This window comes from Stegostoma tigrinum, chromosome 8 (assembly GCF_030684315.1).
Source record: "Stegostoma tigrinum isolate sSteTig4 chromosome 8, sSteTig4.hap1, whole genome shotgun sequence".
NCBI classification, from domain to species: domain Eukaryota; kingdom Metazoa; phylum Chordata; class Chondrichthyes; order Orectolobiformes; family Stegostomatidae; genus Stegostoma; species Stegostoma tigrinum.
Genome location: NC_081361.1, coordinates 84,289,192 through 84,315,326, shown reverse-complemented (window position 1 = coordinate 84,315,326; position 26,135 = coordinate 84,289,192). Strand labels below are relative to the sequence as shown.

Below are 26,135 nucleotides of genomic sequence, written 5' to 3'. Positions count from 1 at the left end.
TGCAGGGTGAGGTGACAGTACAGAAACTGAACATCCAATCTATTTCTCACCCTGCATCATTTAAACTGATACAGCAGGAACTGCCGATGCTGGAGAATCTGAGATAACATGGTGTGAATCTGGACGAACACAGAAATCTGAAGAAGGGTCTCGACCCGAAACATCAGCTTTCCTGCTCCTCTGATGCTGCTCAGCCTGCTGTGTTCATCCAGCTCCACGCCTTGTTATCTCATTTAAACTGATATCATTTTCAAATCTCTCAAACTGGAATAATTTCTAAATCAGCATGCAATCCGACTCGTAATTTTTTTTTCGGGTTCTTTCAGGGTGCCTTAAGTTGACGTTGCGGCAAAGCATGGTGGCCCTAGGACAATCAGAAAAATGTGGCTCTTCAAAGTAGGACCAATTCTTGCAGTTTACCGCCGCACTTTTTACAAGCCAAGGTGAGACCAAAAAACTAGCCATAAAGTTCTCCTTTTGAAACAACTGCTGCTTTGCTTCCTTTGTTGAAAAAGCGGTAACATATAATACTGAGCCAGTGAAAGACAGAAACACCAAAAGACGAATTGGAAGAAAATTGGCAGCAACAGGGAAAGGAGCAAACAAGATATAAACAATGACAATGTGTGGTGTTAAGTCACAGCTTAACTGGTGCAGTGGATCACAGAGAAAACTCTGCAAACTTCCTGTAAAATAAAGCGATACATAATTTTAATAAAAATACTTTTATTTTCACCGAAATACCATCACTTCTTAAGTAGTGTCAGTTATTTCTATTTAAAAAAGTTTAAAAACACACACATTTAAAAAGATATATCCCCCTTTGATAGACAAACAAGAAAATTACAACACCCAAATGTACCAAAGATTCCTCAAGGTGCACTTCAGTTCAAAGAAAAATAGTTAAGACTTTGTCATTAAATAAATGGAATAAATTTATAACATCCTTGCTTGCACAACATTCCAGAACATCCTTTAAAAATTGATAGCATGAAAAAATATGAAAGTGCCTTATCAATCAATTAGAATTTCTTTTTCGCGATTAGTGCTTCAGAAAGTAAATAAAGTTCCCTGCTTGCTTGATATGGTGATAATGTTTCATAGAAACAAAATCTTTCTTTTCACCATACATCTGTGAATAGTCAGTTATGCTTGTGAGGTACACATGCTACAGGAGTCGTTCGCTCCCTATTGTCAGTGAAGAAATTTTTACAAAAATCCAACCAGCAGCTCACGATGTGACCTGTCGCTCAAGACACATTTCTTCTGAATTATGCAGACACCGTCTTCAGAGGGTTTGTCTCCGCATTGTTGTGAACAGTTTTACGTCTGCACAAACACACCGTCACCCCAATGATAACGCTGATGACCACCAGTGCTCCTACTATTATTATGGCATAGAGGCCAAGGCCATACTCTAAAAAGGGGTGAAAGGAGAAAAATGTGATCAGGAAAAGACTAAAACTGCATACATCACAAATCAGATATTACTACAAACTGCTAGAAATACATGGGAAACTCAGAGGGCACAGGAAGTTAACATTTCAGACAGTAAAGTTGGATTTGTTCTAATGCAGATTGTCCGCCAACAACATTAACCTGCCTTTCTGTTCTGATGTTGCTGCATTTGTTGCATGCTGCCAATGCTTATGATTTTTATTGCATAAATTAGCTGATTAAATTTGTGTACTGGTAGAATGAATATTCTATCAGCTGCTGTTGTCCTTCTAGGCGGCAAAAGTTGAGGATTCGGTAGGTGCGGTCATTACAGCCTTGGAGAATTACTGCAGTGCATCTTGTGGCTGGTATGCCCAGTTGTCACGCTGCAGCAGTGGTGAAGTAGTGGTGGTGTGGGAAGTAGCAGATAGGGTGCCAATAAAGTGGGCTGCTTTTAAACACTTGAAGTGTTGTTGGGGCTGCACTCATCCAGGCAAGTGGGGAGTATTCCATCACACTCCTGTGTTGTGCCTTGCAGATGGTGAACAGGCTTTGGGGAGCCAAGAGGTAAGTTTCTCACTGCAGAATTCAGTCTTTGGTTTTGAGAGTAGGTCACAATATTTATATGGCTGCCCCAGTTCTGTTTTGGCTCAGTGGTATTCTCCAAGGATGTTGATAGAGGTGGGATTCAGCGATTGCAGCACTACTGAATGGCAAGGGGTGATTATTAGATTCTGTCTTGTTGGAGGCAGTCATTGCCTGGCACTTGTGTGGCATGAATGCTATCTTCCGCTTATTGTTTTCTAAAGTGCACCGCTAGTCATGGTTTTTGAAGTAGGCTTTGTCGGCACATTAAATGAAGAATTCGACAAAAGCTTGAAGGCAATGAAAAATATACCACCCTGGGGCAAGAGGTTAATTGGGTAGCACTGCTAAAGAGGTGGAAAAGATACACTGAGCTAAATAGCTCCGTCTGTGTTGTGGCTGTGTCTTTAAGCTAATCACAAAAATGATTTATTATTGAACTACTGTTTGGCAATGTCACCAAGATTTAGTGAACTGTTAAACAAGGGAACTACTATGGGGCTGAAATTGGCAGCAATTTAACTGATGACTCTGTTGCGTGTGGTACAATTCTATCCATCTCAACCTCTTAATATGCACAGCGCCTCTAATGCTGCAGGTGATGATAAACATATGCCAGTGTTAAACAAGTTCACAACTAACCCTCAATAGAATTATGAATAGTTTCTGGTTTTTGTCTGCATTTGGCAGATATGTCAATCTGCATCAATCTGAGACTGGTATGAGCTTCTGTTTATAGAATGATACAGCACAGAAAAAAAACCTTTTCGCCTATTCTGGCTCTCTGATGCAGCAATCTAATTCCAATCTCCTTCTCTTCCTCAGCCAAACTTTGTAATCTTTCTTTCCTCCATTAATATTTATCTGGCTAACTTGCGAATTTTGCTGTTGAATCTGCTTCTGTGGCTCTGTCAAACAGTTCTCAATAACTCATTATGTAAAAAAAAACACTTTCTTCATGATACTTTTGATTCCTTTGGCAAGTACTTTAAATCTGAGGGCTCCGTTTACTGACTAGTCAGCTACTGGGAACAGTTTCTACCTATTTACTCTCTCAAAATGGTCCAAGATTTTAAAACCTCGATCACATTCCTGCTTTTTTTTTCTGTTGCAGAATGTCCCTGGTTATTTTAAGTTGTTCATGAAACGAGGACATTGCTGGTTTGGTCAATATTTATTGCCATCCCAGATGGCATTTATTATTAAGCACACTGCTGTGGAGTCGCATGGAGGCCAGACCAGGTAAGGATGGCAGATTTCACGGTGGCTCAGTGGTTAGCACTGCGGCCTCACAGCACCAGGGACCTGGGTTCAATTCCACACTCGGGAAACTGCCTGTGTTGAGTTTGCACATTCTCCCTGGGTCTGCGTGGGTTTCCTCCGGGCGCTCCGGTTTCCTCACACAGTCCAAAGATGTGCAGGCTAGGTGAATTGGCCAGACTAAATTGCCTGTAGTGTCCAAGGATGTGTAGCTTAGGTGGGTTATAGGGGGATGGGTCTGGGTGGGATGGTCCAAGTGTCAATGTCAACTTGTTAGGTCAAAGGGCCTGTTTCCACACTGTAGGGATTTTGTGATCTATGAATTTCCTTCTCTCAAGGACATCCAGAAATCAGATGAGCTTCCTTTTTAGCAACGCACAGTGGTCACCATTAGGCTAGTGCTTTAATCCAGATTTTGTTGCAATAGTCGGATTTGAACCCACATTGCTCGAGCATTAGCCTGACTTTCTGGATTATGAGCTGAGTGACAGGGCCTCTACACCACTGCCTCCCAGGATGAACAATTTCTCCAATCTCTTTCCATATCTTAGTAATATACCAGAAAATTTCTTGCTCACTAGATTCACTGAGGGGTGTTCCACATTTTACTGAAGTGCATCATTGTGAAGTGCTGTTAAAGAGAATGAATTTTGCAAGATACTGAGGGTCTCCTGGTCAATGGGTACTTAGATTATTATTCTTTAAATAGAAAAGAATTCTCTGGATAAGTATCAGCAACAGTAAAAGCAGAAGAGCGGAAGAAAGCAGGATTTGGCAGCATTTGCAGAGAGAGAAATAGAGTTCATGTTTCAAGTCTGATATTCTCCACAGATGCTGTCAGGCCTCCTGGCTTTCTCTAGCACTTCATACTTTTGTTTCTGATTTCCAGCATCTACAACATTTTGCTTCCAAATCAGCAATAGCAGTTCCTCAGATTCAGAGTACACCTGATGGATGGGGTCCCTTATAAAGCAGGACTACTGTTTCAAATAAACAAGGGCTTACCTGTGGTTTGAAGATCTGTGCATTTGCTTTGAGATTTTGGGCTATTTTTGAATGGTGATGTAATGTGGATTTGAACAAAGAAGCAGTAATTGACTCCCTTGTCAATCTTAATAATTATTCTTTGATTGTTGTCAGTTTGAGTTTTCTGTAGAAACAAAGTTATTTAAAGATTGCTGTTTTTAAATCAGGAATACAAGGATTATTCAAACAGAAAAAAAAACAAATTTGTCACAACGCTTGAACAAACCTGGCCACTTGTGCCATCTTTCCAGTAAAACACCTTGTATTTGAGATCTGTCCCATAGATATCACGCAGAGTTTTTGAAGTCTTATTAGGAAACATGATGCCTGTAAGTGGATCTTCTACTAACACTTCAATCTCATCTTGACTCTTTTTAAAAATTTGAAAGCTTGCTTCTCCAACGTCAGCTAGAATATAAAGAACATCACCATGTTAATCCAACATATATCATTTCTGGCAAGAATATTCTTTTATTGCTCTTATGCTGCAACATGATATAAATGCTCAAAATTTGTTGGCATGCAATAAGCAGTTATTAATGAAAGGACGCCACTAGCCACTAACCTTAAAAACAGCCTGGCACAGTGATTTAACTGGACCTAGAGCAATCTTTTTGCTTATTCTGACTCTGAATGTGGGGCCATTAATGGGAACTCAGTAGACTTCAGTAATGGTGATGGCAGCAAGCGAATTGAGCAACCAATCAAATTGAAGAATTCTTTCAGACAACAAAGCACGCATTATAATTAAACTCAAGCAGTTTACAAAATGCAAAAAAGAAAATTAAGGGATGTACATGAGATTTGGGGTGAAGAATATAATATGATAAATAAGATTTTTTAAAAACTGTCACAACTTTTGGAATCAGAGATAATGGGAACTGCAGATGCTGGAGAATTCCAAGATAATAAAATGTGAGGCTGGATGAACACAGCAGGCCAAGCAGCATCTCAGGAGCACAAAAGCTGACGTTTCGGGCCTAGACCCTTCATCAGAACTTTTGGAATGATGGAGGGGAAAGAATGATACTCCATCCTCTTAAAATAACTTCTTCAGGGGCAGTGTTTTTCAGCAGTAACTATGTCTTGGTATACACAATGTTGACAACACTGAACTTGTTCAACCTTTTTATGAAGCAGTACTGGGTGTGAAATGTTGAAGCTGATATAAAAGATGGATTCTGTGTCGATACCTTCTTTGAAGACTGCAGCAGCTTACCCTGTAAAGGCACAGGCCTTCACTTACAAATACTATTGAAGTTTACATTTGACTGTGCTTGTGCGTTGCTAGACATTGCTGTCAGTTACAACAGGCACTGTCACAATCATTACAACTGGAAATTCTGGTTCAGTGGGTGCAATGTGGGGAACACTTTGACTATGTGGCAAAAAGCTTGGTTGCATGGTTGACAATGAGGAGGCAGGTGTTAGGTTTGAAGCGGAGATTGGTCAGGTGACCAGATCAGCGCTAGATGGAATATAATCCCTGATAAAAGTGAAGTGATGCACATTGGAAGAACGAATAATGAGGGAATACTCAATAAATGGCAAGACACTACGGTGCTCAGAAGAATCTTTTTTATTCACTCGTGAGATGTGGGCGTCTCTAGCTGGCCAGCATTTATTACCTGTGCCTAGCTGACGTTAAGTGGCTTGCTAGGTCATTTCAAAGGACAGTTGAGAGTCAACCACGTTGCTGTGGGTCTGGAATCATATGTAGGCCAGACCAGGTGAGGATGGTAGATTTCCTTCCCTTTAGGACATGAGTGAACCAGATGGGTTTCTCCTGACAATGGTTACTTCACAATGGTTTACAGTAAGTCAACAGATTCTTAATTCCAGCTTTTTTATTGAATTCAAATACCACCATCTGCCATGGTGGCATTCAAGCTTGGGTTCCAGGAACATTAGCTGAGTTTGTGGGTCTAGCAATAATACCACTAGGCCCATCACCTCCCCACAATCTTGGTGTATTGGTCACAGCTCCTTGAAAGTGGCAGGACAGATTAATGGGGTAGTTACAGAGACTTTTAGGATGTTTTCCTTTGTCAGCTGTAGATTATAAGTGCAGGGAGGTCGTGCTGCAGCTGTGCAGGACTTCGGTCAGGCCTCAGCTGGAGTATTGTGTGCAGTTCTGGTCAGCACCCTATCATGAAAGAGTGTGATTGTACAGGTGAGGTTGGGGTGCAAAAGAGATTATTTGGGATGATGCTGAAATGCTCCACCCTAGGCAATGAAGGGAGGCTGGATAAGCTTATGTTTTTTCATTACAGCACCGAAGTTTGAGGGAGATACCCAATAGAGGTGCATACGATTATGAGGGGGATGGACGGGGTGAATTGAAAGCAGCTATACTTGGTTGAAAGGTCAATACAATGGGGCATAATTTTAAAGTGAAAGGCAGGAGGTTTAGATGGGATTGGAAGAAAAATGTTTTCACGTGGAGGTTGGTAGGATGGTAGGATGGTTACCAGGGAGGGTGGCTGAGGCAGAAACCTCACAATCTTTAACAGTTCTTGGATGAGCACGTGTTGTGTCATAACATTCAAGGCTAGTGGCCTAGTGTGGGAAAGTGGGACTAGTGTAGGTAGTAATATATTTTTGGCAGTACAGACTAGATGGGCCAAAGGGCCTCTGCTGTACTGAACTATTCTATGATGCATTCATTTTTAATTTTCTCTTTTGTGCCCATTTAATCTGACTCTTAAGCTTGACTCATTCCGTTATTTCATTTTTAGTAATATGTTCTCTTACAGCTGAATAAGAAGATTGTTCATGTATGTCCCAGTAAGGAAGAGAACATGATAAATACAGAAGCAAAGGAGTTTGGTATATCAGCACCTGTACAGAGAATAGACTTTTCTGATTCATCCCTTCATGAGAAATATGGTCCTTTCTCTTTACTGTGCTTGTGAAGCATCTATTGTGTGTTTCCAGCAATATTCTGTTTCAGTGAGAAGGAAGGAAGGAAGGTGGATGACAGGTCGCAGTTAATGGTAAGATCACTCCAACACTCTCCCAGCATTCAACCTCTAATGGCTCACTCAAAGCTCTGCTGGTCAAATCTCGCATCATCTGCCATTTATCCATGCTCTCAGAACTAGCGATATCTCAATTTTAACTTTCTCACACTTTTTTTTCAAATCCTTCCTTCGGCCTCCTTTCTCCCCAACTCTATGACCTGCTCAAGATTTAGAATCGCACTTGCCCACCGCTAGCCCCCCCACCCCCACCCAGAATATTTGTAATGCACGAAGTCTGGCCTCGTATGCATCTCCAATTTGAACTGCTGCATCATGGATGGCCAGGCCTTCAGCTAACTTTGCCTTAAGATCTGCAACTCCCTCCCTAAACCTCTTCGACTCTTTACCATTCACATCCTCTTTATGTCCCTGCCTTAAAAATTACTTCAAGAACTCAACCGAGATAACAAGGTATACAGCTGGGTGAACACAGCGGGCCTAGCAGCACCTTAGAACTCAACCAACGTGTTGGTCAGCTTTCCAAATTTCCTTTCACATGGCACAATCAAACATTCCGATAAAGCTCCTATACAACACCCAGGAACATTTCACTATTCAAATTACTACAAAAGAACAAGTTATGCTGACTGCTGTAAACTCTATAAAACAGGCTGCCCCGTGGTGTGGAAATATTGGAGACACTTACTTTGCTTTAAGGGCTCGAACTGGCTAGATCTGACAAAAGGTGACTCTTCCAATTCCTCTGTCGGTTCTGCACTGTGGGTCTCCACCTCAGCAACGTAGCTATCTGTTACATTCTGCATCAGGCTGGTCACATCACAGCTTGTAATTTTGGCCAGGACACATTCTGGCTTCTTTTTCCAGTTTGAATTCATGCTGTGTTAAAAAAAAAATCATTTAGGACAAACTTATGAGACACTGATTACTGTTCAGAGAACTGGGGAGAATGGGAATGAATAAACTGCCATTGATGTCAGTTCAGTGCTAATATGTCTGAATTGTTTCTGCACATCGACAGCCCATAAAATGTACACAATAGGTTCATTTCCAGACTTGTTAACACCTTACAAAATGTCACACCTTCCTTTACAGCAGCAAGCAAAAGAAATGCTATTCCTGCTAAAGCTGTATTAGGTGTTAGATTTACCATGGCTGTAGTACTATGAACATTATAATGGGAGAGGGGCATTAGAACTTAGGAAAGATTGGGACCGGACGGGGGATTTGGATTACAACTCAAGAGAAGTGGAAGAGGGATAGAAGAGGAGGAGGAGAGGAAGGGGGAGTAGCAGATGAGTTGGAGAGGGGACTCTAACCTCCTCACTGCCCATCTCTTCAATTCTTTTGCCCCTTACTCCTGTCTGATTCCGTCCTCCTACATCCTGACTCTCTGCCACTGAAAGTCACTTCAAAAGAGTGTGTGTGCTTTAATGAACACAGCAGGCCAAGCAGCATTAGAGGAGCAGGAAATAACACCTTTTTATCTCTCAACAACATGGGCACATGTGACCTTTTAGATTGGGAATGGGACAAGTTTTGAGTCTATCAACTAAACTGTCAACACCTTTCTGACCTCACAATGAAGACAGATTTATTTGGAGGAAATACCAATGGGCTACTGGCTCTTGTGGAATCCTGTACCACCATGCCTCAAAGCAACTTCTAGCAATTTGTAGCTCAGAGGCTAACAGAATAAATAGGTACACTTTGAGTTTATAAAATAGATAGCCGTCTCCAAATAAAAAAAATCTTGGGATGTGAATGTTGCAAACAAAGGCGAACCATTGTTGCCCATACCTAACTACCCTTGAACTGAGATAATGGGAACTGCAGATGCTGGAGAATCCGAGATAACAAAGTGTGGAGCTGGATGAACACAGCAGGCAGAGCAGCATCTCAGGAGCATAAAAGCTGATGTTTCGGGCCTAGACCCTTCAGAGAGGGGGATGGGGAGAGGAAATTTATTTCAGAACCCTCTCCCCATCCCCCTCTCTGATGAAGGGTCTAGGCCCAAAACGTCAGCTTTTGTGCTCCTAAGATGCTGCTTGGCTGCTGTGTTCAGCCAGCTTCACACTCTACCCTCGAACTGAGTGGCTTGCTGGGCTATTTCAGAGGGCAATTGCCATTCAACCAGTCGACATTGCTGTGGATCTGGAGTCACATGTACGTCAGACCAGGTCAGAGCATCAAGAACACGGCGTAAATGAGGCAATGGCCTAGTGGTATAATCGCTGGACTGTAAATCCAGAGTCCCAGGTAATGTTCTGGGGACCCTGGGTTTAAATCCCACCATGACAGATGGAGGCATTTGAATTCAATAACAAAAAAAGTCTGGAATTAAGAGTTTAATGATGACCATGAATCCATTGTCAATGGTCAGAAAAACCCATCTTCACAAACATCCCTCAGGGAAGGAAACCGTCCTTACGTGGTCTGGCCTACATGTACCACCAGACCCACAGCAATGTGGTTGACTCATAACTGCCCTCTGGGCAATTAGGGATGGGCAATAAGTGCTGATCAAGCCAACCACGCCCTTATCCTGTCAATGCACAACAAAAGAAATTCTGAACCAGATCTGACAATTGATGGTAGTCCTAGTGCTATTAAGTGTAAAGTCAATGTCAGACTGATTCACTGAATTTAAATGCTAGCCCCAGCAGTGGTTAGATTTGAACTTTAACTTTGCAATCAGCCCAGCTCAAATCAGAGACAGGAGAGGATTTTCTTTATAAATTCTCAATACTGTGGAGGTTTCTACGAATCTAGCCAGGCTATTTGGCAATATTTTAGCTACATCCTGTTACCAGATGCAGGGAGTGAAATGAATTGCTCTTTCACATTCCAACAGCACCACAAATGAAATTTTGCCCAAGGCAACAGTTGCTACTCAACTGCATGAATAAAAAAATTAGTTAGTCAAATCTCTTGCCAAAATTTTATGTTATGCATGATCACCTGCATTGAAACTTTGCTCTGAGTCAGTCCTGAAGATTAATTATGCTGTGCATGAAGCATTGTCAAAACACTCCAACTTAGTTCTGCAGTGAAGCCAAAATCGCATGAAGTGAAAATACTGGGCAGGTTTGAATGCTCTTTATGTTGCCAATTCATCAAATCACAGAGCACAGAAGGGGGTCATATGGGAAATTGTGCCTGTGCCTTTCCTAGTCCTCAGAAAGAACTACCAATTGGTTCCACTCCCTATTTTTTTATTTACTCCCACTCCTAGTTGTGGAAGTATTTCCTTTTAAGTAGGACTCCACTCACTTCCAATTTACTTTGACAGCCCTGCTGGAGTGGTTTATAGATTTTAATAACTCAGTGAATTATAACCTTCCCTTCATTTCCCTGCTGGTTTTTTGTTTTGCTGATTATCTTTAATCTGTGTCCTTAGTTACTGACCTTCCTCTAAGTGCAAAACTACTTATCTGCTCTATTAAGACCCTTATCAACTTTGAACACCTCCAAAAACAATCAGAAATTACCCACCTCCGTCACAAGCCTTTCTCCTCTATCCACAGTCATGAAGTACCTTGTTGCTGTTGGTGCCATGAACAGTCAAGTTAAAAAATGCTAGAAAGTTGTCTGACTTTGTAATTGTAGAATCCTTACAGTGTGGAAGGAGGCCAATCAGCCCATCAAGTTACACTGACCCTTCAAAGAGCACCCCACCCAGAACGACTGCTCTGCAACCCTGCATTTCCCATTGCTAATGCACCCAGTTTGCACATTCCTAGACACAATAGGCATTTTTGCACTGCGAACCCACCTAACCTGGACATCCTCGGACTGTGGGAGGAAACCAAAGCCAACCCTCATAGACAACATGCAAACTCACCACTGACAATAGCCTGAGGCTATAACTGAACCCAGGTCTCTGGCACTGCGAGGCAGCAGTCCTAACTACTAAGTCACCATTGATAATAAAATGTGAGGCTGGATGAACACAGCAGGCCAAGCAGCATCTCAGGAGCACAAAAGCTGACGTTTCGGGCCTAGACCCTTCATCAGAGAGGGGGATGGGGTGAGGGTTCTGGAATAAATAGGGAGAGACGGACCGAAGATGGAGAGAAAAGAAGATAGGTGGAGAGAGTATAGGTGGGGAGGTAGGGAGGGGATAGGTCAGTCCAGGGAAGACGGGCAGGTCAAGGAGGTGGGATGAGGTTAGTAGGTAGGAGATGGAGGTGCGGCTTGGGGTGGGAGGGAGGGATGGGTGAGAGGAAGAACAGGTTAGGGAGGCAGAGACAGGCTGGGCTGGTTTTGGGATGTAGTGGGTGGAGGGGAAGAGCTGGGCTGGTTGTGTGGTGCAGTGGGGGGAGGGGACGAACTGGGCTGGTTTTGGGATGTCCGTCTTCCCTGGACTGACCTATCCCCTCCCTACCTCCCCACCTATACTCTCCTCTCCACTTATCTTCTTTTCTCTCCATCTTCAGTCCGCCTCCCCCTCTCTCCCTATTTATTCCAGAACCCTCACCCCATCCCCCTCTCTGATGAAGGGTGTAGGCTCGAAATGTCAGCTTTTGTGCTCCTGAGATGCTGCTGGGCCTGCTGTGTTCATCCAGCCTCACATTTCATTATCTTGGATTCTCCAGCATCTGCAGTTCCCATTCTTACTAAGTCACCATATTCCTGTTTGACATCATACTAGTCTGAGTCCCTCCTCATACTACGAGCAAATCTTGAAACTTTAGGATTTTGGCAGTGAATGGAGAAAATCTTTCTTATTTATCTTATAACAAGCTGGTAATATTGCAGCCTATAACAAGCTAGTCATGTTGCCCCAAAATACCAAAGGCAATAATCGCATTGTGTGCAATGTTGCAGTCAAAAAGCATTAGGTTAACAGTCACACTGGGTGCAGACTTCATTTGCAGAATTTTACATGAAACTCAAAATACTGCTGCAACTGTACCGATAATGACAGACTGTGTAAGAATAACAACAAGTACTATTACTTAATGAATAAAGAAAAAAAACAAAAGAAATTTTCCTGCTGAGAGTTTTTGTTTTATTTATTCATGGGATATCAGCACTGTTGGCTAAGCTTCTAGATTACTGAGCTTCTGGATCATTGATCCATTGGCATTACCACCTTCTCTGTCAATATACTTTTATTCGTAATTCATCTGTAGGTTTGCGTAAAACTGTAAAACTGTTTACTGCAACACGTTGGTTGATAGAATCCCTATAGTGTGAAAGCAGGCTCTTCGGCCCAACAAGTACACACTGATCCTCGAAGCATCGCACCAGACCCATCCCCTTATAACCCGCAAACCCCTGAACACTACAGGCTATTTAGCGCAGCTAATCCACCTAGCCTGCACATCTTTGGATGGTAGGAGGAAACCGGAGCACCCGGAGGAAACCCACGCAGAACGGGGAGAATGTACAAACTCCACACAGTGAGGCTGCAGTGCTAACCACTGAGCCACCATGCTGTCCCTTTGATTCAGACTGTCTGCCATTTAACTTCAGCGACTACATTTTGGGGAAACTGACATATTTACATCCTCAGTCCTGATATTGGAGGTCTGCACCAGGCTTTATCACAATTATTAAGCATTCTTCCTGGGAAAAATAAGGAAGTCAAATATTTCGAGATAACAAGGTGTAGAGCTGGATGAACACAGCAGGCCAAGCAGCATCAGAGGAGCAGGAAAGCTGATGTTTCGGGCTGGGACTCTTCTTCAGAATTGGGGGAGGGGAAGGAGGTTCACAGTTGCAACCTGCAGGAACAGCACCTCATATTCTGCTTGGGATCCCTGCAACCCAATGGTTTCAAAATCTCCCCTTCTCAACAGCATCCCAAAACCAGCCCAGCTTGTCCCTGCCTCCCTAACCTGTCTTTCTCCCATCTATCCCCTCCTCCCACCTCAAGTCCACCCCCATCTCCAACCTACTAGCCTCATCCTACCCCCTTGACCTGTCCATCCTCCTCAGACTAACCTATCCACTCCCTCTCTCCCCACCTACACTCACCTTTACTGGCTCCACCCCCACCTCTTTGACCTGTCTGTCTCCTCTCCACCTATCTTCTCCTCTATCCATCTTCTATCCACCTCTCCCTTTCTCCAGAATCCCATTCCCTCCCCCATTTCTGAAGAAGGGTCTAGGCACAAAACATCAGCCTTCCTGCTCCTCTGACGCTGCTTGCCCTGTTGTGATCATCCAGCTCTACACCTTGTTATCTCAGATTCTCCAGCATCTGCAGTTCCTACTGTCTCTAAGTCAAATATTTTGTTTGAATTTGCCGTTCTCAGTTTTTATCAAGTCACAAATGTGGGTGTCACTGGCCAGGCAGCATTTATTGCCCATTCATAATTAGCCAGAGGGCAGTTAAGAGTCAATTACACTGCTGTGGGTCTGGGGTCACATGTTGGTTAGATCAAGTCAGGATGGCAGATTTCCTTCCTTAAAAGACATTGGTGAATTAGCTGGGTTTTTACAACAATCAACAGCGGCTACATCGTCTAATTCCATATTTTATTGAATTCAAATTCTACCATATGTCATAGTGGGCTGTAAACCCAAGTTCCTGGAACATCAGCCTGCAGTTTTGGATTGCCAATGACATTACCATTACACAATTAATTTCTTCTGCCAGTGGAAGATTAAGATCAACACATGCTTTCCTTCTCACGCATGATAATTCTTGATTGTGAAGTTGGCTGCCACTAACCTCTAAGTAGTATCAAAAAATCACTTCTTGGTCGAACTGGAACAGTGTCTTGTAGTTAACGCAATATTGTTTATTGTTTGTCAGCAGATAGTTAGAGGATACATTGATATGATTGACATTGTTACAGAGACTTGGATAAGGAGCAGAAATTAGATCTCATTCCTTCAAAAACTTTCATTGTAAACTGCAGCTTGTAGCAATATAGCGACCTGGCACACCCATGCAATGAATAAGCAGTATTTTACACATTGAAGCCTGAAAGGTGATAATAAACACGAATGCTTCCACTCTATCTAGCAGCTGTTGTTTTGCCCTTAAAATAGACATATGCCCTCCTTCAGGGAAGTCAGGAATGTTTGATTAGCTGATAATTTCCTTTCAAATTTACAAGCCCATTGACTGCCACATAACTGAAAAGCCAAAAGGGAGATAACGAAGTGTGGAGCTGGATGAACACAGCAGGCCAAGCAGCATCTCAGGAGCACAAAAGCTGACGTTTCGGGCCTAGACCCTTCATCAGAGAGGGGGATGGGGTGAGCGTTCTGGAATAAATAGGGAGAGAGGGGGAGGTGGACTGAAGATGGAGAGAAAAGAAGATAGGTGGAGAGGAGAGTATAGGTGGAGAGGAGAGTATAGGTGGAGAGGTAGGGAGGGGATAGGTCAGTCCAGGGAAGATGGACAGGTCAAGGAGGCGGGATGAGGTGATAAGTAGGAAATGGAGGTGTGGCTTGACGTGGGAGGAAGGGATGGGTGAGAGGAAGAACAGGTTAGGGAGGCAGAGACAGGCTGGGCTGGTTTTGGGATGCAGTGGGAGGAGGGGAAGAACTGGGCTGGTTTAAAGAGTGGTGTGAAACCCTCAAGATCAATCGCAAGTTTATAACTTTGTTTTTGGAAAGCTAATCTTCAAAGTCTGTTGGAGAAATGACTTCAGCAGCCATTATGTTAACAAAGAATTCTGAAACTGCAACGCTGTACCTTAGATATCATAACAATCTTATATTTGTATGCGGGAAGCATTTTTGAATGGCTAAGTTCACACACAAACGCAGAATACACTTGCAGTACATTCCAGGTGGGTTATTTTCATGCAGGTATTGATTTGTTCAGTTCAAATGGGCTGTGTCACACAGACAGGAATGGAAGTGCATGGACGTGAGCTTCTTGGGTCAGGACTTTGCTCTGTAATCAGCAGTTATTCAATTATTTGCATAATTTTTATTGAATAATAAAAGCCATTCTGCCCATCAAGTACGTACTGTTCTTTTGCAGAAAAATCCAGTTGGTGCAACTGACCACCAATCCTCCGCCCCTCACCTCCATCCCACACCCCATAGTGTTATTGTTGTTTCCTCCTCCATTAAGTATCCATCTGCCTTCCTTTTTGAAATCTACCATTGAATCAATTTCTACCACCTTCAGACATGGATCTTCCAGCTTGAATTGGGACAGAAGAGTCATCAACTTTCACAAATAGTGTAACTTTAGTTGGTCTGATCTATGTAAACGTATTCCTTACAACGTTTGAAGAATAAACAAATCCCAAAGAAACTACATTATTGAAGCTATTGTATGATTTTGCAGATATATGTATGCTAAAATATATTGTCTTTTACAAAGGTTTGAAAATAAACAGCTGAAGATACTTATGGTTAATACTGTCACTGCAGCAATAAATTAAGCAGGAACAGAAACAAAATAAAAGCAAAACTGTGTGTGAAAGAATACTTAAGTAAACATAACAAAATGTGTTAGAAACACTCAACAGTATTTGGCAGCATTGTGGACATAGAAACAGTTAATGTGCCTAACTTGGAATTATAATTGCTATTCCTTCACTATCACGCAGTCAGAATCCTGGAACTCTACCTAACAGCAGTGTGAGTGCACCTTCACTCCAAACACTGCACCAGTTCAAGAATGTGGCTCATCACCACCTGGAAGTGGAGTTGTTACAGTGTGCTCAGAACGCCTTCTGACCAAATACATAGGACTCGTTGATGGATTTAGCAATGGGAAATAAATCAGAATAATGTTATCAGCAATAAACACAAAGGAAACATCCAAGTAAAGTGATTATAACATAATATGGTTAGATTTTTGATTGGAAAAGGCATCATTAAAGAACAGTAATAGATAGGAAGCATTTCTAATTCAAGTTTGCAACAGAGAAGGAGCGCAATGTAGGGGCCCCTGCTCAGACCTCATCTGCTTCATACGCTTGTACTTTGTTTTCTTGTTTCACTGCATTTTTCTTTCTTACTTTAATCTATTTACCTTCCGTTTGTGCAGTATGGAGGAGTATGAGAGTGTGTGTGTGGGGGGGGGGGGGGGGGGGGGGGGGGAGGTCCCCTGGCATCTGAGGCAATGGCATCAGCAGGAATCCTGAGGCCTCCAAGCATCTTTGGCGACATCGAGCGCAGGGGAGATCAAGCCTGCACAGGGAGAGGGAGCTCATTGTGGTAGAGGAGCCCAGTGCAGAGGAGATTGTGCCCTTCTGGGGATTGTGAGACCAACACTTAAGGAGGACTATAATGCTGAACTTTTAGCTTTATTTCTTTTTTTTTCTACTTTGTAACCATGAATGTGTACCAAGGTATCTTTGCATCTAAGATGAAGAAGTAATGGCGACATTGCACACTTTTCTCTGCGCTCATGTATCCCTGGGCTTCAGTACACAGGTCCAATAAAATCTAATTCTAATTCTAAACCTTAGAAAAGGAAGTAATTCTTGTGAGTGGAACTAAAAAAAACTGAGTTGGATAAAAATGATTACAGACAAAGGAGCAGATCAGGAGTGGAAAATACTTCAAATTTTGTTTAATCAAGTTCAGGAGAAGTTTATTCCTAAATAAAAATCAAAAATATTGACACAAAAGGGAATGTTGTATGGGTATGTCAGCTCACTACACTACATGAGCTGATGTCACCATCCACTTTACGTGTACGAAACTGCAAGATCTCCATGGTCTGGAGTATAATCATTTCTTGGCTTAACTTGAAGTGTGTTGTAGCTAACAAGATATTATCAGCCGTGCCCTTTGAATCAACTTTCAATTATCCCTCGTACATCTGGCTCCTTGTTATGAATGTTTGTTCTGAATGCTGTGTACATTGCAGCACAATGTCGTTTTTATTAACCGTTTCACTCACATTATTTTGCTTTACGCCGATCAGGTCAGGGAGCAGACGCAGTTAAAGAATGTATGTTGTCTGGTTTTTCCCTCATCTTTGTGTGACCTTCAGGCTTGCTATTTTCACTGGAACATTAGTTCGGCTCTAGCACCCACTTTCTTGGTTTAAAGTCTGATCCATAGCCCAAATTTATCCTTTCCACTAGGAGGGAGTTCAGGTTTTCCAGCTCCTTCCTACCCCAGTACAATGTTATTGAATGAAAACCCTATATCCCACATTGCACTTTCAGCCTTGCATTCAACTTTCTGATTTGTTTATTCTCATGGCAATTAACACATGGTTCACTGTAGTCCACAGGTTAACAAAAGAAAAACTTTTCTTTCTCTTCAATTCTGATATTCTTTGGTCTCACTCCTCCCTTTTCATTTGGCCCTGACTTGAATCATGGTAACTAAATGATCCCTCTCTATTTCCAAGTTCTTGTCCAGATGACCTGAGATAAGGTTTTCCCTTACAGCAGCTGGGCAATACATAGAATCCCTACAGTGTGGAAGCAGGCCATTCAGCCCATCAAGTCCAATGCGACCCTTCAAAGAGCATCCCATCCAGACCCACACCCCTACCTTATCCCTGTAACCCTGCATTTCCCATGGCTAAACCACCTAACTTGCACATCCCTGGACACTATGGGCAATTTAGCACGGCCAATCCGCCTAAACTGTGCATCTTTGGACTGTGAGAGGAAACAGGAGCATCTGGAGGAAATCCACGCAAAATATGCAAACGCTCACAGTCAATAGCTGGAGGCTGGAATCAAACTCAGCTCCCTATGGCAGTGAGGCAGCAGTGCTAACAGCTGAGCCACCGTAATGCCCTTGGGCATCCTGGATTCTCAGTCACAACCTCAGAGAACTCTGTCAATGGGAAAAGAAGCAGAGGACTCTGTGAATGCTGTAATGATCAAATTCTCTACGATTTGGCTTGGTCATAGAAGACAGAGAGTAGCAGTGGAAGGGTGCTTTTCAGAATGGACACCAGCAACTAGTGGTGTTCTGCAGGGATCAGTGCTGCATCCTTTATTGTTTGTAATATATATAAATGATCTGGGGGAAAACTAAGTGGTCTGATTAGGAACTTTGCGGATGACACCAAAATTGACAGAGTTGCAGATAGTGAGAAGGATCGTCAAAGGATCCAGTGGGTTATAGATAGATTGCAGATTTGGGCAGAGAAATGGTAGGTGGAGTTTAATCCAGACAAATGCGAGATGGTGCATTTTGGAAGCTCAAATTCAGGTGCAAATTATACAATAAACGGCAGAACTCAATCCTCAGGAGCACTGACATACAGATGGATCTACAAAGGCATATAGCATGCTTGCCTTCATCAGCCAGGGCATCGAATATGAAAGTTGGAAAATTATGTTACAGCTGTGCAAACCTTTAGGCCACGTTTGGAATATTGCATACAGTTCTGGTCATCACACTACCAAAAGGACGTGGGTGCTTTGGGGAGGGTGCAAAAAACATTTTTTTGGGGGGCACGAACAAAGCTGCTGGAAAAGCTCAGCAGGTCTGGCGGCATCTGTGAAGGAGAAAACAGAGTTAATGTGTTGGGTCCTGTGAACCTTCCTCAGAATGGTGAGGGATGTTGCCTGATCTGGGGGGTGGGGGGGGGGTTTAGTTATGAGGAGAGGTTGTATAAATTTGGATTGTTTTCACTGGAAAGACAGACACTCAGGGGCCACCTGATAGAGGTCTACAAAATTATGAGAGGCATGGATAGGGTGGATACTCAGAAGCCTTTTCCCAGAGTGGAAAGGTCAACGGCATGAGGGCACAAGTTCAAGGGAGAGGGGGAAAGTTTAGGGGAGAAGTGCAGGGCAAGTTTTTCACACAGAGGGTGGTGGGTGCTTGGAACACAGTGAAGATCACATTATTAAAAAATGTTTAAGACGTATTTCAATAGACACTCAAATGGGAAGTGAACAGAGGGATTGAAACCACCATGGGCATTAGTAGCAGGTATAAATAAGGATTAGGAATCAGCAACAGTGCTGATGGGCCAAAGGGCCTGTTCCTGTGCTGTACTGTATCATGTTACAACTTAGCTGGTTTGCTCCTTCCTCTTGGGCAGTTTCCTGATTCACAGTGCCAGGTTAATATTCCTGCACCTCTCTACAGTCTTCATTTCTACCATCACAAGTAGTGCCTGTTGGACAAGTCCAGTATTTCTAGGATCTCCTCCACTAGCTCATCAGTTTCGCCCTCCCCTGCGCACTGTCTGCCCTTCTTCAATCTTAAAAGGGAGCCTCTGCACTGGAGCAAGCTATCCAGAAACTTCTTCCTTTTTCCCTTACAAGCTGGAAGGCTGTAATCCACATTCCAATTCAAAGTGTCTGAGCTACTGTGATTCAAGGCAGAGCCATTTCCTCCAGATGTAGCACATATCACAGCCCTGACATCCAGCCTGTGTCATGATCGCGCACCTATTCTCATTTTCTAAATTACTCGCAATTTATTTCTAGAAACCATTAAATCAAATGAGGTCAAGATCAATTAGCTGATGATTCATTGGAATTAGTTAGCAATTATGGTTATTAATTGTGCAGAGCAGATCTTAATTAATGCAGTTTGAATGCTTTTAATAATGGTCTCCTCTTTATTCCCCACGTAGTTTTATTCGGGTCACTTAGCTGCTTAGGTCTACTTGTTTTTCTAAAGGATGGTATCTTCTTAATTCTTCAGATAATTGATAAATTAAGCATTTGTGACCCAGGCTCTTCAGTTCCTAGGTCTAAGATGTCGTTTTTCAATGTTTTTTCCCCAACTATTCATTTGGTATCAGCTATTGCCCACTATCACATCTTCTTTTAAATTGTTACTACTGGAGATTCCTATTCTCCTCCACATCTCCTGTTAGGCATCAGGTGCCAGTTTATCTCCAAACTCACTGAATCATTTTTGTATCGATGGATCAGGTAAGCACTATAGTATGTACTTTCCGTCTTAGAGAACCAAATTGATGCAGAAAGCTAATATTTTCCACTGTGTGAATGAGCCAAGTAACAAAACACAGTTCCTACATTCAATGCACAGTCTGACTCCATTATGTTATAGTGTCCAAGCAACAACGAGGATATTAAGTTTTGTTGCCGAAAGCACACAGTCAGTAAGGAAGTACCATAAATGGAAATGTTTAAGGCAGAGTAATGAAGCTGCTACAGCAACACTGGGTGACCTCAGCAACCACATGATTCAGTGCGACATCAAATTAATCTCAAATCATTTTACGTATCTGTCATACTGGTGTCGAGAGAACAGAAACAGTTCAACAATGCAAAGCAAAGGGCCAGAATTCCAGTATTAATTCCCTGCTGAAATTTGCAAAATTGAGGTCAAGATAGGTCTAAAATTCTTAGCAGACTTGATGTTTAACAGGTCTAACAAGTGCAAAGTGGTAATCAACAAAGTGTCGAATGGCATGTTGTGGGTGTACATGATATTGGTTAGGCCACTTTTGGAATACTACATTCAATTCTGGTCTCCTTGCTATAGGAAGGATGTTGTGAAAGTTGAAAGGGTTCAGAAGAGACTTCCAAGATTGTTGCCAGGCTTGGTGGGTTTGAGCTATACAGAGTTGCTGAATAGGTTGGGGCTATTTTCTCTGGAGCATCGTAGGCTAAGGGGGTGACCTTATAGAGGTTTCTAAAACCATGAGTGCCATGAATAGGGTAAATAGATAGGGTAAAGAAACTCCCCTGGAGTAGTACAAAAATAGAGGGCATAGGTTTAAGATGAGAGGGAACTGGTTTAAAAGGGACCTTAAGAGGCAACTTTTTTTTTTACACAGGGGGTGGTGCATGTATGGAATGAACTACCAGAGGAAGTGGTGGAGGCTGGTACAATTACAACATTTAAAAGGCATCTGGATGGGTATATGAATAGGAAGGGTTTAGGGGGATTTAGGCCAAATGCTGGCAAATGGGACTAGATTAATTTAAGATATCTGGTCAGCATGAATGATTTGGACTGAAGGTCTGTTTCTGTGCTGAACGTCTCTACGACTCTATGACATGGCCAATAAATAGAATACTAGGCATGATCAGTACTATCAGGCTTGAGTTCATACACATTTGGAGACTGCCTAATTCTGACTGCCAACAAACCAGGGAATCATTTGAGCACTGAATTACTATGCAGATAAAAGCCGAGAGCTGGTGAGCAGTATCACAGTTTTGAGCTAGTAGGAAGCACCTATGAAAAAGGGGGAAGGGGTGCTGATATAGGAGATAAAGAAAATATGAAGGTAATTCTGGACTATTATTGAGGAAGGAGACAGATTCAAACCAGTAAAAAAAAGTACACTTAGAACTGAAATAAGGATGTTTTTCCTCACACACAAGAGACAAATGCACCAAAGAACAAGATGAAGTAGTGGAGGCAGAGAAATCTGGGCATCCTTTAAGAAATAATCATATGCTGATGGGGTGGTAAAACAGTCATCCTTCTGGATGGATGAATTAAATTCACCCAATGACCTGAGGTTGTGAAGCACCGAGTGTAAAAAACACTTGTTCAGACACACATTTCAGATCCTTTTATTCTTCTGCTGAACATGAAATCCAAACATAGCTGATCCCCTGAGCTTGTTCACAACAATATAGATTCAGCCTTCCCATACCAGCGGCAATACTAGGCCGGTTTCTGGTAAATGTTACTCACATTTTTATGGAAATGCTCAGTTAAGCTGAAACTGGCTGGGTTCCTCATCTATGTGACTCAACGCTACTATGAATCACCTCAAATCATTTCACTAAAAATCGCCCGGGGAGGAAACTGCCACCCTTACCTGGTCTGGCCTACATGTGACTCCAGATCCACAGCAATGTGGTTGACTCTGAAATGCCCTCTGGGCAATTAGGGATGGGCAATAAATGCTGCCAAGGCAGCGATGCCCTCATCGCATGAATGAATAAAAAAAATTTAGTGCATCTATCAACCTGGCATTGGGAGAAAAATAGCCAGGTCACTGGAACACAATTTGCAAGCCTGCAAGGACTCATGTAAAACCTGCAAAATATTTTATTCGAGAAATTTCACTTAGGGCATTGTAGGATTAGATTCAATTTTATTAAATGTTGTTTACACTGGCAGGCAGGAAAGTTGGGATAACAGTGAGGAAAAAAAAAGGATACTCACTAACCCCTTCATGTGGGCAATTAGGAATGAGCCACAAAGCTTACATCCCTGGATTTAATTTTAAAAAATTTCAATTTAAAAACCAAATTTTCCAAAAATTAATAAAGTTAAAATATAAGTTAACGCAATGTTAATTTTTAGTGCCTGCGAGGTCATTTGGTAATAATGAAAATTTACTATATGGCTGTAGGACTACATATATTGGAATGTACATGTTGTAACTTTTTCAGACAGGTTCACTAGGTATCGGTGAGTCAAACACTGCCACTTTGCACCATTCCATGTGGTTTCAATGCTGGACTTCCAGTGAAATACTAGCATGGTGGCTCGGTGGATGGCACTGCAGCCTCACAGCGCCAGGGCCCCGGGTTCGTTTCCAGCCTTAGGTAACAGTCTGTGCAGAGTTTGCACATTCTCCCCTTGTCTGCGTGGGTTTGCTCCGGTTTCCTCCCACAGTCCAAAGATGTGCAGGCTAGGTGGATCGCCCATGCTAAATTGCCCATAGTTTTCAGGGGTATGTGGGTTATAGGGGGATGAGTCTGGGTGGGATGCTGCAAGGGGTGGTGTGGACTTGTTGAGCCAAAGGGCCTGTTTCCACACTGTAGGGAATCTAATCTAATCTAATCTAATAACATTGCTTCCAGGAGAATTAAAAGCAATGTAGACATGAACTTCCTAATTTCCAAGTTTAACAGTATTTGTGTGGTCACCAAAAGTTGTTGCCTATTACACTCTAATAAGAATTTTCCATCAAATCGAGCCCACAAAATCTCATTATGAATTGCATGCCATTTCTGCCGCAGTTGCTCTGAAGGCCCGAATGGGATTTTCCTATTCCATTTTGGTGTGTGCACATAATGTTGAATCTGCACGCTGATCCCTTTGGTTGCCATAATCCCTTGCATTATAACATCCTGTTCGCCATGAACGGGAGTAGGTTTGCAGAACCACTTGTCCTCTGTTGCTTCTTTTGTATATGAATGCAATATCTTTTAGCTAGAGTCAACAGCATGGAGATGGTGGAACACAGCAGGTCAGGCAGCATTAGAGCAGCAGGAAAGCAGAAAATGGGCCCATTTCTAAAGAAGGGTCACGACCCAAAATGTCAACTTTCCTGCTCCTCTGATGCTGCCTGACTTTCTGTGTTCCTCCAGCTCCACGCTGTGTTGTCTCCAACTCCAGCATTTGCAGTTCTTGCTATCTCCTCTTTATCTACAGCTGGAAGTTTTCAGCATCCTGATAGTTTGGAAGTTCTTTGAAAGACTTCGATGCCCAACTTGGTTGTACAATCATGCAGTTAGAGCATTAAAACTCCAGCCGAGCCAGACTGTGGGATTCAGTCACATGCTAAGTTCCAAACCACATTGATTTACTACTTAAGGCTCTTTGCACTGCTGACTGATCTGAAACCCATCCTAGGCAGTTTTCTTCCATCAGTTCACAGCACAACATTTTACTCGAGACTTCTCTAGGAAATGGGGCTGCACTCACTTCCGTTTACTAATGTGCCAACATTTGGAAACAGCCATTACAGTACCCTCAGTAATGTTTCCATTTGTGTGCTTTCTTGGTGCAGTTTGCTTACTCCATTCTGTTAGTGCTTGGCTTCAGTGGTTAATTAACATGATGGTCATTGGCAAATTACCTCAGAACCCTCAAAGCTCCTTTTATTTGCAGACTGTTGCCTAAAGACCTTGTCATAACCTGTGTCTCTTTCGGTGCTTCCTGTAGACCACATGATAATGATTTGTACTCACCTGTGTAGCCTCACAGTGTACACTGAGTCTTGAGAGGTCACCTCCCACTGTAGTGTAGTGCGGAAATTAAATGACTTCCATGTCAGGTTCCTGACAGGTTGCAGTGAAGTACCTGTAGAATTTTGAAAAAATAAACTTTTAAATCAGTACATTCACCAGAAACGTATCTTGCAAAATGTAAAGTTTTCATTGAAAATAAATCCCACGCAGGAGCAACTTTTAACTCATTGACCTTGACACAAAAGTAACTCTGAAGTCACAGGTTATACGTAGTCCAACAGATTTACTTAAAATCGCAAGCTTTCGCAGCACTGCTCCTTTGTCACATCTTGGCACTGAAGTAATCAGAGATACTTGAGAATTTTTAGATTAATTCTGTTTCATGGCAACCGAAGGGACCGGCGTGCAGCTTCAACACTAATGTGTACACGCCAAAATGGAATAGGAACATCCCATTCGGGCCTTCAGAGCGGCTGCCTTATTCAATAAGATCAGGGCTGATCAGACTCCCCCACACTCTCAACTACCACCATAAGCCAGAGATAGTGGGAACTGCAGATGCTGGAGATTCCAAGATAATAAAATGTGAGGCTGGATGAACACAGCAGGCCAAGCAACCACCATAAGCCACTTCGTTTTTCAAGAATCTAGCTATTTCTGTTTTTAAAATGTTGAAAGTCTCTGTTTCTTTGTCAGGAAGAAAGTTCCAAAGATTCACTACCCACCGTAAGAATAAAAAAAGCTTTATCTCTGTATTAAACTGAAGAACTTTGATTTTCACACAAATGCACCAAACTTGCCGAGAATAATGTCGCATAGCTTGAACGACACATCGGTATGTAGTTTACTGCTGTACTGTTAGCTAACAGCAAGTGAACACTGACATACTTTCATGTGAAATACGTGCCGAACCCACAGCCCTCCCAGGAGGAAATGCAGTCAAATTACTGTCATCTAGTTATTAAAAAGGTGGAAAGTTGCGTCGGCTGCAAGTGGTCATTCCCGCAGATCTGAATGATTCTGTCGCAAACAGCGCAGCTTCTATCGAGGTTTTGATTTTGGGCATTTGCTATTAAACAAAACAAAAGCAGCGAACCCAGCAAAGTTATTAACCGGTTTACCTGAAGATAATCCACAACGAAGACAAATCAATGCTAATCCCAGACTGATGACAATGTTGGAACGGGAGCCCATGCTTAGTGTGAGATACAGAAACCGGTACTGTTTAGACCAAACTGATACAGATCTCCGCTCGCCTGTCAACGAAGTGCGACGCTTCTCCCTCCTGCTGCCGGTCTTGTAAATATAATCAGCGCACCAAACGATTCCCCTAAGATTATGCTACACGGTGCATTCGCTTCGACTGTCCCCACTCCTTTCCCGCTCATTGCCACTCAGCTGCGAATATAAAGCCAGTGTTCAGGCAAGAAAAAACAGCTCTCCCTTCCGCCTTGAATAACCAATGAAATAGGACACGGCTTGTCTCGCTCCTCCCCAGAGTCAGCAATCGCTGCTGTGACAGAAGACAACACACCTGAACAAAGTGAGCAGTGTCTGCGTGAATCACAGGGCATTTTCAAACAAGCTATTTCTTTCTGTTCCATCAAGCTATCCTGGTCGGGTATATTTAAAGGATGGTTATATTTTTACGTTGAGACAACACGCCAATTTCTTTACGTGTAGGATATATCCAATCTTACACAGAAGCATAGAGGAAACATAGAAGCCCAATCCTGCTTTCTCCCCATAACCTTTGATTTCATTCACCCCAAGCAATATCTAGTCGCCTCTTGAATACGTTCAATGGTTTGATATCAACTCCTTCCAGTGGTAATGAATTCCAGAGGCTCAGGGATTTCTGATCTGGAATTTTTGTCAGCTGGTAGTCTCATTTCTCTACTCTAGCCCACAACCTTTATAATCATAAAAAAAGTTTTGCAATCATTCTGCTGCTTTAGGGCATACCAAAGTGCTGTGCAAGTATTGAAGTACATTTGCAGTGACTGTTGTATTCGACTTGCATTTTCAAAACTATGACGAGTTCTGTCTACTTCACCCTCTGTTTCTGAAA

General features: G+C 42.5%; 1 protein-coding gene across 1 annotated transcript; it reads right to left on the bottom strand.

Moving 5' to 3' along the window:
* Window positions 1-743: 743 nt before the first annotated feature.
* On the bottom strand, window positions 744-25,476 carry f3a (coagulation factor IIIa). The gene is made up of 6 exons (XM_048539513.2): window positions 25,186-25,476; window positions 24,065-24,176; window positions 7,978-8,168; window positions 4,535-4,716; window positions 4,288-4,432; window positions 744-1,417 (listed from the first exon to the last, which is right to left on the bottom strand). The coding sequence occupies exons 1-6, from the start codon at window positions 25,256-25,258 to the stop codon at window positions 1,272-1,274; spliced, it is 849 nt and encodes a 282-aa protein (XP_048395470.1). The 5' UTR covers window positions 25,259-25,476; the 3' UTR covers window positions 744-1,271.
* Window positions 25,477-26,135: the final 659 nt, after the last annotated feature.